This window comes from Scylla paramamosain, chromosome 11 (genome assembly GCF_035594125.1).
Source record: "Scylla paramamosain isolate STU-SP2022 chromosome 11, ASM3559412v1, whole genome shotgun sequence".
Classification (NCBI taxonomy): domain Eukaryota; kingdom Metazoa; phylum Arthropoda; class Malacostraca; order Decapoda; family Portunidae; genus Scylla; species Scylla paramamosain.
Window position 1 is genome coordinate 25,118,523 of NC_087161.1, and position 17,500 is coordinate 25,136,022.

A 17,500-nucleotide genomic window follows, 5' to 3' on the forward strand; every position below is an offset into this window, starting at 1 on the left:
CGTGGTGAGAGAGCAAAGCGTTTCTGATTCTAAATACTGGCCCGCGTCTCATTGTGGCTTTGCAATGGGGAGAAGCATCTGTTGAGAGAATTGGCTTACGTAACCACTGGATGACGTGCCAGACGGGAGGAACAATAGCAAACACACCATCAACAGCACCATCACCACCACTACCATCACCGTCAGTGCAACAATAACAACAATACAGCCATTTGTGTAGCGCGTGGGCGTTGGACAAGCATTAAGGTTGTAGTGGCCAAATGCTGAGTGTCGGTCGACCAACACATGCACAGTTGCCCCGAGCAGTGTTGTCACGGAGTCGGTGAATTTGATGTATGTAAATGGCAGAAAAGTTGATGAGATGCGTTATATTAGAAGCTTCACAAAGACACAGAAAGAACTGGCGAGGTGATGGTTTTTTTTTTTTTTTTTTTTTTTTTTTTTTTTTTTTTTTTTTTTTTTTTTAGAAACAGCATAATTCATTGGTGTCTAAGCCCGCTGAGTTTCATGTCTGTAAATGGTATAGACAAACGTTATATTACAAGTTTTACAAAGATACAAAAAAAAAATTAAGGAACCACGAAAGAGTAGCTTTTTTTCAGAAACGTATTATTTAGTATCACTTACAAAATTATAAAACAGGTAATGGTTGAAGACACTGTTAAATGTTATTCAACATATTTCCAGGCTAAAACTGGCTTTGTTTCGGTCACGAATTCAAAGCTTTGAATCTCTCTCTCTCTCTCTCTCTCTCTCTCTCTCTCTCTCTCTCTCTCTCTCTCTCTCTCTCTCTCTCTCTCTCTCTCTCTCTCTCTCTCTCTCTCTCTCTCTCTCTCTCTCTCTCTCTCTCTCTCTCTCTCTCTCTCTTTTTTTTTTCTCAGTTTTTCTCCTCCCATTCCTTATCCGCTCCTCAGTTGTTCCTTTCTTTAGCTATTCAGTCTCCTCCTCCTCCTCCTCCTCCTCCTCCTCCTCCTCCTCCTCCTCCTCCTCCTCCTCCTCCTCCTGTTACTCTTCCTTTCCATCCATCTCCTACGCCCTTTCTTTGCACCCTCTCTCTTTCATGTAGCCATTTTTTTCCCAATCATTATATTCACATTCCCCTTTCTCTCTCCGCTTCCTTTCATTTACGTTCTTACTTTTTTTTCTCATTCTCCCTTTTACTTGTCTGTAGCACGCCATAAATCTCCCTCACTATTTTTTTTTATATAGTTCCCGCGCTTCCAGGAAACAAATAGACGGATAAAAAGAACACATCCCGGCCATGGCCACCTCCCTCCTCCCTCCGCCGCGTCAACGGGATCACATTACTCTGTTCTTGTAGATTAGTTAATTAATGTTTCCATAGTGACAGCCGCGCCTCGATCAATGGCTGGTCCTCGGCGCCGCGTTCATTGAAATGTAAAGTGGTGCGTATTGTTTGTATAATTGTATGGTGCTTTTTTATTATTGATGTGGAGAAAAGTGGTGGTGGTTGTTTTTGTTGTTGTCGCAGTAGTAGTAATAGTAGTAGTAGTAGTATCATTATTTTTATTATCATCATCATCATCATCATCAACATTAGCATTATTATTATATGAACTGCAAAATTTATCGTACACATTATAAAAAAAAAACAAATAACAGTTTATTATTCATTAAAAAAAATAATAATCAGTACTTATCGAGCAAACAGATAAATAATTGTTGTTGCTTTTTTATTGAAATAAGGATTATCTTATTAACAGTGTCATTAATATGAATATTACTTTATGGAATTCATCAAATATAGGAGCAAGATACGCATCATGTGCACTATTATATTAAGCAAGAGAAGACGATAATTCGAGAGTTGTTTTTGTTGTTATTATTATTGTTGTTACTACTACTGCTACTACTACTACTAATGTTAATACTACTACTACTACTACTACTACTGCTACTACTACTACTACTACTGCTGCTGCTGCTGCTGCTGCTGCTGCTGCTATGATCATTACTACTACTACTACTACTACTACTACTACTACTACTACTACTACTACTACCACCACCACTATTACTACTACTACCAGCACCACCACCACAACCACTATCACTACCACTGATATTATTACTACTATTATTGTCAATGTATTACTACTACTACTAATACTAATACTATATTATGATTATTATTATTATTATTATTATTATATTATTATTATTATTATTATAATTATTATTATTATTATTATTATTATTATTACTATTACTATCACTATTATTTATTTATTTATTTGGTAATTTATCGTTATCACCACCACCACCATATTATAATCAGTATATCAATGTTGTTATGAGCGGATGAGTGGCTGGCCAAACGCTGCCGTAACGAGACGTGCTAATCACTACATGAAGGGGGGACGATCTGCCTGGAGGGATTGCCACTAAAACATGACCCCATTAAGCAAGGCCAGATCCCCAGCAAGCCAGTGACGCGCCAGATGCAGCCTCAGATTGGAAAGGAGTGTAACCTGATTAAAACTTATCCATCATTTGCAGTATTAGATCCTCTATGGACAGTATTGGATTATGTATTATGATTGGTTCACCGGTTGGCAGTGATCTGATTAACCTATAGTGTGAAAAGGCCGTGATGTTTAACTCGTTGTATTTGATTTTATTTATGAAAGAAAAATATCATTAGGTTGCAATAATATATACTGGTCGAATATTAATTACGACCACTATCCCCCTAAACTTGTATAAAGATGGATGCACAAGTATAAATAAGAATAAAGGCAGTCTTAGATACTCGTAATATTGAAGTTCCTGATCTGGACTAGTAATAAAAGACCTCGAATAGATAGAATTATTCATGTTATCAAATGATCTTAACGAGATTATCACCGGGTCAAGTTTTGTCGCGTGCACGAGTGTGTGAGGAGAAAGTAATGTGATTCATTTTGTCCTGTTCATTATACTTAGTGATTATTATTATTATTATTACTACTATTACTATTACTATTATTTATCTGTCTGTCTAAATAATCATGTTTACCGTGGTAATATGATGATGACGATGATGGTAACAACAACAACAACAATAATAATAATAATAATAATAATAATAATAATAGTAATAATATATAATAGCAATCGTAGAAAAAAATTCAAAATTCCAAAGTTTTCTCCCTGTCAGATGGCGTCAAATGGCGATGCAGACATACGAGTATAAACATTCCCACTGATATTACACATTCGCACCCACGTTAATATTCTAGACTGAACCTCTAACACGACCATTCCCCCTTTATAATATTTCCCCTCTCTCTGCCCCCGCGCATTTCGTCTCATCTGTGCATATTACACGCGACAGTAAAGGCGGACGTAATAAATATCATAAAAATAGGGCGGGGAAGCGAATCAAGTGAGGTGACGCTGGGTGTTGTGAACCGAAGCGTTGGAGCGTGACTACAGTGTACCGGGATGGCGTTGTATGACCATCTGTTCCCGTTTCCTATCGCTCTTCTGTTTTTTTCCCCAAATGACCTACAAGTTTCGAGGACTTTTTTTTTATTGGTTTATTTCGTTTTATTTATTTTTATTGTAGTCTCTTGCACTCCATCTAACATGATTACTGAGAACCGAGCCATATTCTTTGTTTACGACCGCCTTTCCTACACATCATCTCACTTCAGTTCCTCTGCTACATAATCTTAGATATCTGGCGCTCTTTATTACATTGAAGAACTAACTATCTAAATAACTACTCCTGTTTCTTAAATCATTTTGTAGCTTAAAAAAATAACGAAATTAACCTTCAACTCTTTACCTTTCTTTTTATTCAGATTCAGTGTTTTTTTGCTCCAAATACTAACATAATGACCATAAAAGTGTAAAGGTTAACTACATATAACTCTTGTAGGTGTGTGTGTGTGTGTGTGTGTGTGTGTGTGTGTGTGTGTGTATCACGATTCAACTATAGTGGCAACACCAGTGAGTGACACACGCACAACACTGCATGTTTTCTCTCTCTCTCTCTCTCTCTCTCTCTCTCTCTCTCTCTCTCTCTCTCTCTCTCTCTCTCTCTCTCTCTCTCTCTCTCTCTCTCTCTCTCCATACAGACGTACAACTTTTTTTCTCCTATCCAAAACCTTTTCCCCATAGACTTTTGTTATCCTTTTCCCTTTACCAATATTCCCATGGACGTATATGTTACTTTTTTTTTTCCTTCCAGATTTTTTTTTTTTTTCTTTTAGTGCATTTCTCATTATTTTCAGCTTACATTTACACATACTTCATCAGAGTTTCATGTACGTAAATTAAACTGTTTCTGAAACCGTACAATATTATTCAGTACCGCATGCTGAGTAATCATAGTGGTTAGAAAAAACATAAACAAGAAATCCGTAGATACAACTTATCATCATTCGCGATTTTTTTTTATTTATTTATTTATTTTTATTTATTTTTTTTTTTAAGGGTTAGAAAAAGATAAGGGTAAAAATACAAATATGTAGTACCAACTTTTTTTTGTCACATAATGCCATCTTTGTGGGACTCAAACCTTCAGAGTGGGTGATAAAAAGGATTGAATCCCACGTAGATGTCCAATTTGTTTCGGTTTGAAATATGAAACGAGAATTACGTCACATGGATTAATATTTTTTTGTCCCACTAGCAATAAGTTAGCCGGCTGTCATTGGAGGAAGGCGTTTATCTTGTCTAGCCTTGCATCCCCACCAGGCAGGCAGCCCCGCCACAACAGTCCTCACCACAAACTAACCAGCCCCACCACACGAGTCCTCACCACACCACTTAGCCCTAACCACAGTATTCAGTCCTTACCACACCACTTCCTACCACACCACACAGCCCTACCACACAACATAGCCCCATCAGAGTACATACATAGCCTCTACCTCACTACTCAAACCCCACCACACCACAACCTGCCCACTCACTCACTCCCCCACCACCCCCAACACCACTTAATTCCCACTTCACTGATCAGTCCATGCCAAAACACTCAATTTCCTCACATGACTATTATGATCAGAGAGAGAGAGAGAGAGAGATAAGACCATTGCATCAGTTAGTCGGTGAAATGAGCAGCTTACATAGTGCTTAAGGTTTACCAAATGCAATTACTACCAGCTTACTCTCATGGATTGGTGAGGCAGTGAATAGATTGCTGGCCTGCATACATAGAGAGAGAGAGAGAGAGAGAGAGAGAGAGAGAGAGAGAGAGAGAGAGAGAGAGAGAGAGAGAGGAATACACATGCATACATACAGATAGATAGACAGATTTAAATACAGACAGACAGGTACATGCTTAAATAAGAAGAAAAAACATACATAAATACATACACACGGACAAAGAAACACAGACTTAGAAAAAACACAAATAAACACAGAGAAATTCAGACAGACAGAAAAGAAACAAGTAAACAGAAGACACACACACACACACACACACACACACACACACACACACACACACACACACACACACACACACACACACACACACACACACATCTAGACAGACAGAGAGATGCACAAACAGACAGACAGACAGACAGACAGACAGGTGCAACACAGGCCATCACATCACACACTGGAAATTGGACCTCATATCCCTCAGGAACAACACAGATTTGCAGTTATGAAGTTTTATCATAAACTCGTGTATCTAATTCTGCTTTCCGTATTTGTGAAATGGATTCGAATTAAGAGAACTAAACACACACATCAGGGTGTATGTACGTGTGTGAGAGACAGAGACAGAGAGAGAGAGAAAGAGCGAGAGCAAGCTCGTGTGTATCAATTTTTTCTGCTTTAGCTATTCACAGTATACTCAGTTGATTAATTGCATCAGAAAAGCAATGATGACAGTGATTTTGAGCGCAATGACTACAAATAGGACATTATCGAAGCACTAAATGCGGATTAGGGGTTATGGCCGGGAGTGAGGCATTGCAGGGTGGGGGGTGAGGACAGAGGTGGTGTTGTGGGGACGAGTTGGGAGAGGGCAGTGCTACTCATGAGGGAGGAGGGAAGGACACAGTGTTATAGACAGGGAAAGTGAATAGTGAGACTAGGAAGGAGAGAAGTTAAGGGTATGTTAGGATGAATAGTAGTTTTGTAAATAATAAAGCTAGTAAAGGTGAAATGATGAAGAGTTTTAAGAGAGAGAGAGAGAGAGAGAGGGAGGGAGAGAGAGAGATGTACGTGAGTTACAGGAAAGGCAGCAGAGGGCAAAAGGATTTCACAGGCAAAAAAAAAAAAAAAACGTACTTAATAGTTGAATACGAACAGTAAAATTAAGAAAGGTGAAATGATGGAGAGTTATAAGAGAGTGGGAGTGAGAAAGACACATGGGTTGTGGAAAAGGGAACAGAAGGCAAAGGGATTTCACAGGAGACCAAAAAACAGCAAGAGAATCGAGGGTATTAGACGGATGGGGAAGGATGAGAGGATTAAAGGGAAAGAACAAGAGGATTAGACAGAATACTACACCAGGCTGTGAAAGGGAAGACGAAACACGCAACTTGAAGAAAAGGAGGAAAGTTCGACTCAAGAGGAGTAAGTAGAGTAGAGAAAGTGAAGAGGAACAAATAAATGGAGGTAATTTGGGAGAAACATGAGAGAGAGAGAGGCATTGGGAGGCTGGGAAGGAGGAGGGGAATGGTAGTAAAGTTAGAGGAGGAGCAAATGAGTAAGGAGGAGATGGGTGGAAGGGAAGGACATGAAATAGGAGACATGGGAACTAGAATAATGAAGCAGAAAATAGGTGGAAGTAAGGTAAGAATAGAAGATATATGGAAAGGAGAAATGAATTTTGGTAGAAGGGAAGGAAGATGAATAATGAAATGGAAGATGAGCATAAAGGAGAGGGGGGCTGATGGAAAGGGGGGAGGGAGAGATGTAAAAGATGTGAGAGCTGGAATGGAATAAAGAGCATGAGATATGTATAAGAGAAGGATAGGGATATACTACAGAAGAAATGTGATGTTAGTGAAGGAAGGACAGTAGGTAGAGAGAAGAAAAAGTGGAGATCGAGGAAGAAAGAAAAGTGGGTAGATAGAAAAATGGAAATCAGTGAAGAGAGGAAAGTGGATAGATAGAAGAGAAAAGAGGGAAAATGAAGAAGGAAGCTGGCAAAACAAATGACAAGACAAAATGGAGGTCAGTGAAGATAGAAAAGCAGGTAGATAGAAGAGAAAAGGAAAAATAGAAGAGGAAAGCTATAAATAGAAGAAAAAAGACAAGTTAAAGGGGAAAGATCAAACTTATTCCAGTATGTATGACATTCTACCTAAATTGCTGATTATTGTGCTTGAGTGCCACACACAACAGGTAGCATGCCCCCTCATTACCTACCTGTGCGTGGCAGCCAAGTGCTATGCTGCTCCTCCCCACCTCTGTGACGAGCATAAATATCAATGGCAGGTGATACTAAGCTGGACAAATATATTAATGAGGCACAGTGGAGGATGTGAAAGATGGTGTAATTTCATGCATTGGATTGGTGATGGTGGCAATGACAGGTGATGCTTAAGTCATGTGTACCTGTAAATGTTAATGCCAGGTGATATTAAGATGAGCAAGTACATTAGTGAGGCACTCTGGAGGATGGTGTAGTTTGATGCATTGGATTGTTGATGGTGGTGATGGTGGTGGGGGTGGTAGTGACGGGTGGTACTCCTCGTTAGGGCATGTGTACCTGGCGAGGTTTAAGATGTTATATAAAGCTGACGATGTTCTCGTGGGTATCACTGTTGCATTGGGATTTAACTAAGAAGCAAAATATTTCAATTCTGGCATTAAAATCATTGTTAGATAAAGCTACAGAAATTAGATAATCTCATGGGTATCACCACTGTACTAAGATTTAAATAACCCTTTCACTGCTAATTAATTGTTACCTCTATCATCTACACCTTTTTAAAAACTCATTTTTAATGCTACAGTCTCTTCAATGCTTGCTTCTGTAGCTTAGCAAAGATTAAATTTACCTCATTTTTTTTTCTTTGTCCATCCAAACAATTTATTCATGACCTTAGCAATAACAAAAGACAATCATAGCAGTGAATGGATAATTAAGAAGCAAGATATTTCACTTCTGCCCTTGACATTAAGAACTGTTTAGAAGTAAAGCAAATTCAGTATTATCACCATTATTCCAATTGCATCTTTGTCATTGGGAGTATAGAACAAGCTGGAGAGGGCTGAAAACTCCCCAACCACTGGCATAGTTACAGCTCGCCAGACAGGCAACTCCACACTGGGTGATGGTAAGCCACTGGTATTATTAAACATATGTCAGGTAATAGTAAGCCAATGTAATTATTATTTGTGGGCCTGATTAACATTCTGAACTGGGTGATAGTAAGCCGCTGGAATTACTAGTTGCTGAGTGATAGTAAGCAGCTAGAATTATTACTTGTGGGGTTGATTGGTTTGAGGCTGCAGGACACAAGCAGGAATACTCTCACCTGTAGTGGTCACCTGCCCTCAGTGCTTGTCTGCCCTCCCTGTCCTCCCTTCCAGCTTGGTGTGGGTGTGTGTGTGTGAGTGTGTGTGTGCAAATGCTGTGTTTCCTCTTGTCCATTTTGTCTGCACATAGCACTCACTTAGAGCAATATGAATGTACTATAGAAGGAGTGTAGTAGTAGTAGTAGTAGTAGTAGTGGTGGTGGTTGTGGGAAAGGAAAGACAGAAATTGTAATAGTAATGGTAGTAGTAATATTGTAGTAGTAGTAGTAGTAATAGTAGTAGCAGTACCAATAATAATAATAATAATGATAATAGTAATAATAATAATAATAATAATGATAACTAATGATATACCAGATAACCTATTATGTTTTCCAAATTTTATCATGATTTAGTTTTCTCAGTTTTATGAAAACAAAGAGTGGCACAGCTCAGGTTTGCAGAAATTGTGTCAGTCGAAGTTGAGGCAAAGCGAAGACGCTGCTAAGAAGACTTGCAAAACTCACTGGAAACAATCAACTGGTTGCATGTTGACATATTGTATATACCTATATGCATTTATGAAGAAGCAGGGAAGCCTGTTTTCTTTCACTTAATTCACATAACCTTTTTAACATTAGAAAAGATAAAATGATGAGTGAATGAATGAATGAACGAATAAATAAGTGGAATTGACAATAAATTAATAAATTTAACATTTTCATTTGTTACTTCCAGAACCAACACCTGTTCTCTGATATACAGGTAAAAAAATATTTTAATTCATTATAATCGCATTACAAGTTCTGTTTTGCTGCTTTTCTTTTTTGCATTTTTCTTATCCCTCGCCTTGCCTCCATTCATCTAGATACAGCATGTAAATAAAAACTGTATAGTATAGATAGAAATTATTCCATGCTGTATATCGTCCTCTCGGCAGTCACCCTCTGCCCTCGGGAATAGTGATTCATAGGTAACTGAATCAAATTTTATTCAGTTCACAAGTGTTCATAAACATCTTGGTTGCATTTTTCAAGAGTTCTCGTTCTCGCTTTGCCTCGCCTCGGCTTACCGCCCGCACCATACCTCCACTGTTAGTTTTATTTCCACCTGCCTTGCTTTGCTACACTTCAATTCGGTGCATTACCCATGAGGGGCTCAAGTTAAGCTGCCTCATAGGGATCGTAGTGGCTGCAGTGTGTTTTCTTCCTTAATACATAGAGAGTACAGTTATTTCTCTCTCTCTCTCTCTCTCTCTCTCTCTCTCTCTCTCTCTCTCTCTCTCTCATTCCTTCCTTCCTTCCTTCCTTCCTTCCTTCCTTCCTTCCTTCCTTCCTTCCTTCCTTCCTTCCTTCCCAAGAGACTCATTGCCAAAGGTCCAGCTTGCTCACGTGCACAAATCGGTAGGTCACTCCACGGGATCTGCGGGTTCCCTTACTGTATCTCTTAAGACCACCACAGGAAGAAAAATTTTGTTTGTTTTTTTCTACTTGATTTATTCATTTATTTATTTACTATTATTATTATTATTATTATTATTATTATTATTATTATTATTATTATTATTATTATTATTACTGTTGTTATTTTGGTGTGTGTGTGTGTGTGTGTGTGTGAGAAAGAGAGCTGAAGGGAGTTAGTATTAGAGACGTTATACATTACATTATGTAGTTTCCTCTTCCTGCTGCTGCTGGTGCTTTTCTTCTGTTTTCCCATCTCTCACTGACAAAAGAAAGGGAAAACAATAGAAGGAGAATTTACATGAACTGGGAGTTGTGGAAAGTCATAAAGATTAGTGAATGTTAACCAGAGTAGGAGCACTGTGAGTGTAGAGGTATGAATAGGTGCAGCCTGAGAGAGAGAGGGGGGGGGGCGGACATGACACCTTTGAGACTATACTTAGTTGCCAAGTGCACCTCATCACAGGGAAAGGAGTCGTGCATCCCACCTCCCCCTCAGTAAACAGTGACAGCCTTCCCAGCAGTACATGGCAGTGACATATTGCCTCACTCCACTGCTGCCCCTCCATGCATGAGGTACCTGTGCACGAGTCCCACATGACCCTCACCCCTCAGCATCACAAATCTCCTCTATGATGACACCTTCCCCCAACACTTCCCAAAAAAGTTCACATGGAATTTGGCCTCATACAGAGTGGAATGAGAAGAGGATCTGCTAATTATCTTTCTGCTTGAACCTATTTTGCCACATCCCAAACCCCTTCCTTGCTAGGGGAAGTATAAACACTGTACCATTCCCCACTTACTTCACTGTAGTTTGGTCTTGTTCCCATTCATTCCCATCCACAAAGTTTTGGTATAGTCATATCACATTGGAAATAGTGGTATGACAGTTGGGTAGTCATGACAATATAACAGAAGTGAAGGGTACACTTATGAATTGTGGGTGGAGAGTGGCTGGGTAGTAAGTGGATGATAAAGGAGAAAAAACTGTTTATGTTGAATCACACAGCAAGAGAGGCTGGTTGTGTGTGTCTAGTAATGGAAATGTTAAGAAAATTATGATTTGATATAGAAATAGGTTGGAAATGGGTTGGGTTAGTTAGTGGAGAGAGAGAGTGTGTGGGTGTGTGTGTGTGTGTGTGTGTGTGTGTGTTGCTGTATGTACTGGCGTCTGACCTTCCTCAGCAGGTGGATAGTAAATAATTGTTATGCCTTATGGTTCGCATAATTTCATACATTTTTTTATATTACATATCATCTGACAAGGGAGGGGAAGGGTGGGAAGTGGCACCAAGCTCACCACCAGATTTAGCCACATCCAGGCATCCATTGTTGAGGTTGACATGCCGTAGTAGATATTTGCTCTCTGGTTGCATGATATATTTTTGGTAAGGAGGGATGTGGTGCCCTTTTCAGTGATGACAAAGCACTACAAACTGAGACAGTGAAACCATTTAATTCCTGTGAAAAAAAATTGCATGTAGTTTTTGTCAGAAATGCAAGCACGAGTAAGAGAAAAGAATGAATACGTACATAGTTTAACTTAAGTTTCCCTTATGTATTTGATTTGTGGTATGTTTGAATTGTATGAAAGTAATATTTTGTTTACGTATTTATTTCCCAGTATCGACAAGGTTGGACGTGAGCTGAGAGATATTTTGTTGCTGTTTTGTCTAATTGCATTACGTTTTCCTTTTTGTTCAGTTTTACAGGACGAAGAAGCAACAAGTTCTCGTAAGTATGTTGTGTAGTGTAGAGCCGCAGCCCCTGCGTCTCCAAGGATGCACGGCATGGGTATGGCGGGTCAGGCAAACCACACCTCATTGAAAGATCCTCACATTCCCAGTCTTGAAGAGTTAGACACAGATTCCAACATTCATATGTAACACGAGTGACAGACCTCCTGCAGGCGCACTAGCCCACGCTGACCCCGGGGGCGTGGTGGCGAGTCCTTGGAGGCGGGGAGGCGGCGGGCCCAGCATGGCTGTGTCTCCCTGTTGCCTCACGCTCTGTGTCTCGCTTGCTTCCTGTTGTCCATGTCGCTGAGTCCTCCCTCACCACCTCAGCAATGCAACAGTTAATAATGAATCATTGTAACCCCATGTAACGGTGTAATCTTGTGGTCATTTGGCGGAATCTTCTCATTATAATCAGATTTCAAGCACTTCATCATTTTTTTATGACAAATGTAAAACTATGGGTTGCCAGCTATGGTGTCCTCACTGTGTGGATCAGTCTATGTGTAGGGGGGGTGGGTGGAATAAAGGCATGTTGGTAACTTGTCCCAGCCACATCAACATGTTTTCTTTTCTAGGGACCACCTGTGTACCGTTGTACCCCAGTATTAGCACATGGGCATTAATTCACATAAATGCTTCAGCCAGTGTTAAGACAAAGAACCTGGCACTCATGTGATCTGGCTATTGTTGAGGAATGTTTCAACAGAACCTGGCACTCGTGTAATCCGGCTCTTGTTGAGGAACATTTCAACAGCAGTTGTGTCCACATGTAATACCTTGCACTGCATGCATAAATCAGTACCTTGCATCATCACAGGCACAAACCAATAACAGGAGAGTTACTTTCTTACATCAAACACTAGGGTCTTCAGTTTAGCACTTGATCAGTGCTATGGGAAATTAGGTATACAGAAGAAAACTTAACTAAACAATATATATATACAGCTTTTTTAATACTGTGATAACATCATATAGGCCGTCAGTAGTGGATTCCTCTTATGATGACATGAATAACATTACCAAATACAAATGATAACTGTTTTAGACATGCTAAGGAGCAGTGTGACTTTCAATAATTCATCTTGGATTGTAGGACCATGTTAAATTAAATCCATACTCTGAATTTTATTTAATATGATCATGATCAAGAAATTAGTCATACTTTTACTTTTCTCCTGCAGGAAAGTAATTGCATGAAGCTGTTTCTCCTCTCATAAACTATACTGGTTCTCTTATGTGTACACACAAAATATATTTTATTTCAATCATCTTTATTTTTTTTTTTTTTTTCTCAGGATTTCTTACCCTTATCTTAAGAAAGACACTAGTATTGATGTAGGGTTTCAGTCCTACTTAAATGTTAAGTAATCATAATTACTTAACCTGTCACTAACAGTCACTAAATCAACCAACCAACTTTAAGTTTGATCCAGTATGCATAGATGTATGTACTGCCATATAACAGAATTAACTTTTCATATCATAGATGTTGAACTACAAAATGTCATTACTTTTAAAGTACTAAAAGATATAGGAGGAAAAATATGCTTTCATTGGAGAGGCAGTTTATTCCAACACTGCAGAAAGAATTTGAAAGTCAGAAAATGTGCTTAAAATATTGTGAAGAACCCTTCAAGAATAAATTTCTTTGTTTTTTCCTGACATACTGTTCTTTCAGAATTCAATAAGGACTTAATTATGTCCAACAACAGTACACATAAGTATGCACAGCAATTATTCTAATTTTGAAATATAATTTTGTACAGCACACACATAAAGGTTTGCTTTCCGATCATTTCACCATTAGGCATTTCCAGGTCAGAAAGAATTATCCACAATTTTTTTTTTTTCTTTTATCACAAGTATTTCATGTCTATTTGATAGAGTTTTCAAAGAATTCAGTAATAAATATTTTTTTGTGATATAGTACTATTAATTAGAAAATTTCTCCCATTATGGTCATAACATACATACAAATGCAGTGGAGGACAATTGCCTCCTCCAGCCACCTCCACACCTCTGTTGGATGCACATGCACTCCTGGCCATCACACCAACATTTGTCCCTTCATCTAATTCTCTTTCTACTGTACGAGTATCTTCTTTTACCATTCCCAGGTTGCCAGGTTACTCTAATTGTAAACTTAATTTATTTAACAAATTGTGTCCTGCCTATATCCACTTTTTCTTTTAATTGTAATGAAGGTATGCTTTCTTATCATGATGTTCTCTTATCTGTAAATGTTATGCCAAGCATTATTTTCTCCATTGTTCTTTGCGGTATTCAAGATCAAAACATTCCAGGTTTCTAATATATATGTTACAACTATAATTTCATTCTCCATTCTAATTTAAATATCTGTTTTATAGTAGCTGAACATTACCTTTACTTTCTTCATATTCATCTTTAGATCGGTTAACTTGCATTGCATAATTGTAAAATAATTTGTCATTGTTCATTTGTAGATTTATACATCACAACAGTGTTGTCTGAAGTCACCTAGGTATTCTATATTTATCTTCATTCCTGCCATGCTCATGGCAAGTCCTTACAAACTTCCTCAAATTCTGCACTAAATGGATTATGGGAGAAAGTGCTGCTTTACCTAATGCCTATCCTTTTTGGTATTTTCTTAACGACTTAATGTGGCTTTATGGTGATGATGCTTCACTTAGAAATATCTTCTAGTACATTTCACATGTTTCCTGTATCCAGTTTCATGAATGTTATCATTATCATAATTATTGAAATCTCTACAGAGTAGAAGGCTTTATGAAGCAATTGTAGTAACTTAGTGTATTTAATTATTTTTGCACTTGATCAGTGGCAATTGGATGTAGTCAGTTGTTGACTAATTGTTCCAAAATCCTGCCTGCTCTTTATATCAGTTTGAATGAAGTTATGCACTGAATTCTTTTGTTAAAAGTTTGTACATTATAGACAGTGAATTCAATGGCAGGCAATTTTTAATTTTTTTATAGTTTAGTTTAGTTTTCTTGGGATTATTTTTATTGAAGCAGTCTTTTTCTCCAAAATTGTAGTGCACACAGCATGTCTGCAGGCATTTTTGTAAAGAGGACTGCAATTTTGTCTTGCAGAAAATCTTTTGAATCTTTGCTAATGTACAGACCATCTTCAACTCCTTTACCTATACTCATTGTTTATTGTGTTTTCTCTTACTTGTGTTTTTTGCATGGATACTTTAGTATTCATTGCTTCTACTTCAGGGTTTTCATTTTGCATAGTGTTACTCTGAGGACTACAGAGTTTCCTTTATAATTCTAGCGCTATCTTTATCATCTGATCTGTATTATTTGCTATTTCACAGATTATATTTAAGAGCACGGAACCATTTTTTATCATCGTCAAATTTTCTTTTTGTTATCTACATTCATGATTGTTCTTTGTTTAGACTTCCTGGAATCTTTCATGTGTCATTTTATTTGGACATCACTGGAGAACTAAGATGATATAATTTTGTGTGTGTGTGTGTGTGTGTGTGTATAACTGTTTCCTTGTTTTTCCTAATATACAACACAATTCAGTGACTCAGTATTTCAGACATGTGTGTATGCATAATTTTAATTGTTTAATCAAATTATATGCCTAACATCTCTTCACCCTCCATGGGCATTCTTCAAAGGATGGTCATAGCAGGAGTCTCAATGGCTGCCATGTCATCCCTCCTCTTCCAACACTTATCACACAGTTTATCCATTTTACTGGTGGTATTCCTCTCACATTTCTCCCTTGGTTAGTCATTTTTCCCTTACTCATTTTCATTAATTCTCATCACATGTACAAAGCACCTCAATGACCCATGCTATTTTAATCATTTGTGAAGCATTTAAAATGTAATGTATATCATTGATTCTGATCTGAAGGTGGTGCTGGTAATTCAACATGGTTGGAAATACTCATGTCAGCTTCACATTTTAAAGATCAACCATGAAAATAAAAAAATAGCTTATAGTTACTGGAATTATATGTGGATATAGTGAAGTCATTACTTTACTCTAGAAATAGATATTAAAAGAAAAATCATCGTTCCAGAGTGGGTGAAGACCTGAGACTGGACTGATCAACTTCAGATAATTGTATGAATTTGCCCAACATACTTTTTTTGCAATCATTGAAAAGTAAGAGAGCTCTTTGAATGTCACTTGGCTGCCTCAGGTTCACATTCCTCTTAGGTTGCTAAGGACTTCACCAGTAACTTCCTCCTTGGGCAGTATATGAAAAGTCTCGGGTTAACCTGTTGATTGGACTGTATTAGCTCTAAGCTCTATCCAGGTGGGTGCATCTGGATACAACATGTCTCTTTCTTTTTATTAAGACTAGCTTGGAGGCTTCAGAGTCAGCACCCAAACATCCCAGGTTCAGATTCTGCAATGGGTGAAAACAAACTGGGTGTGAAGAAAGAAGGTTGATTAAATATTTTGGAAAACTAAAGGATGTAGCAAAGATGAGGCACCTCACGTGACAAGATGTGTGGGAGAGCACACAGAGTGAAGGGTTCCATGTACCTAGCAATAGGCCATTATTTCACTGTTCAAAGGGAAAAGCAGTAGAAATTAATTTGAGGATCTGGTATATGGAGAAGTGATTGAAAGGAGGAAAAAATAATTATTATGAAAATAATAATAATAATCAGAATTAGAATCAGAATAAGAATAAGTCAGATAACAAAGAGCAGGAAGGTTTTAGAAATGTCAAGGGATGTGTAGATCTTTTTTTATCAGAATTACAGTTACAAATACTAATGAGAGGGAAATAGCCAAGTTACATTCATAGGCCTTAAGAAATCCTATGACAGAAATAAAAACGACAGTAATGTGGATTGTATCAAAGGTGTGACTGTTTTTTGATACTTAATGTAAGAGGAGAATAATTAGACTTTCTAGTGGTATAATAAGAAAAAAGTAAGAGTGATTCTTGCTAGATAGGAATAAACAAAATTTTTGATGGCATAATCAGAAAAAAGCAGTGATCCTTGCCTAGAAGGAACCTTTCCTACACTTTACAGATGGTTACTAAATGAATACATATGTACATTGATGATAACACATATGCATTGATAATAATGATAATAATAATGATAATAATAATAATAATCTTTGCATACTAAGCCAACATTCCTGTGGGTATTAGCCAAGACAGGCTGTGAAATTAATATCAGATATCAGTTGCACATCCCCAGGTCTCTGTATTAATGTAACATCACTGCTTTGCCAGTGCCATACCTCAATAAAGTCATCTACTTTCTTACATCTTATCTGCTCAGTTGATGGGACCAGATGCAGCCAAACCTGCCATGGAAGCCTTTCCTGCTACATAATGTTCATGCAATAACAATAACAACTGGTCTCCATTCAACCCTGTTCTGCAACAATTCCTCCTTGCTCATCAGATTTTGTCTTCACACAGCCATTTCATTAGTAGTCTTCCCTTCAATCTACAACTTTACGTACAGATGTCCAAACCATCACAACACTACTTGCTCAGTTCAGTCAGTTCAGTCAGCCAGTTCTTCTAATACCACTTCTTTGCACTATCATTAGATTATTCCATATGTTACTTCACATCTCTTCCTCAAGGCTCCATATCTCCATTATATTCAATCTTCAGTTTTGCTCCCATTTTTTATATTCTCAATGTCATACCACCATTCTCTCACATAATTTCATCTTTGCATTCATTTAAAAAATCTACATTTTAACACATTTTTTAAAATTCTCCATCCCTTGCAACATGTGAACCAAACAACTTACAGCAGTTTTCTTCCTCAAGCAACATAGCATTCAAAATTAAATGCATCCTCCAATTATCTAATATGCTCATATATTTATTACTTTA

At 37.8% G+C, this 17,500-nt stretch overlaps 1 protein-coding gene across 23 annotated transcripts in view; it reads left to right on the plus strand.

Moving 5' to 3' along the window:
• The window catches only part of LOC135105095 (peripheral plasma membrane protein CASK-like), a 239,781-nt gene that overhangs the window by 209,391 nt on the left and 12,890 nt on the right, over positions 1-17,500 (plus strand). For 8 of the 23 annotated variants that reach the window (XM_064013060.1, XM_064013063.1, XM_064013071.1 and 5 more), the window contains exon 6: positions 9,181-9,207. The exons of 8 other annotated variants lie outside the window; for them this stretch is intronic. In XM_064013060.1, coding sequence (XP_063869130.1) covers positions 9,181-9,207 — 27 coding nt within the window. Of the gene's footprint in view, positions 1-9,180; positions 9,208-11,609; positions 11,640-17,500 lie in introns of all 23 variants that reach the window. 7 more of the 23 variants (XM_064013058.1, XM_064013061.1, XM_064013068.1 and 4 more) reach the window with 1 other exon arrangement.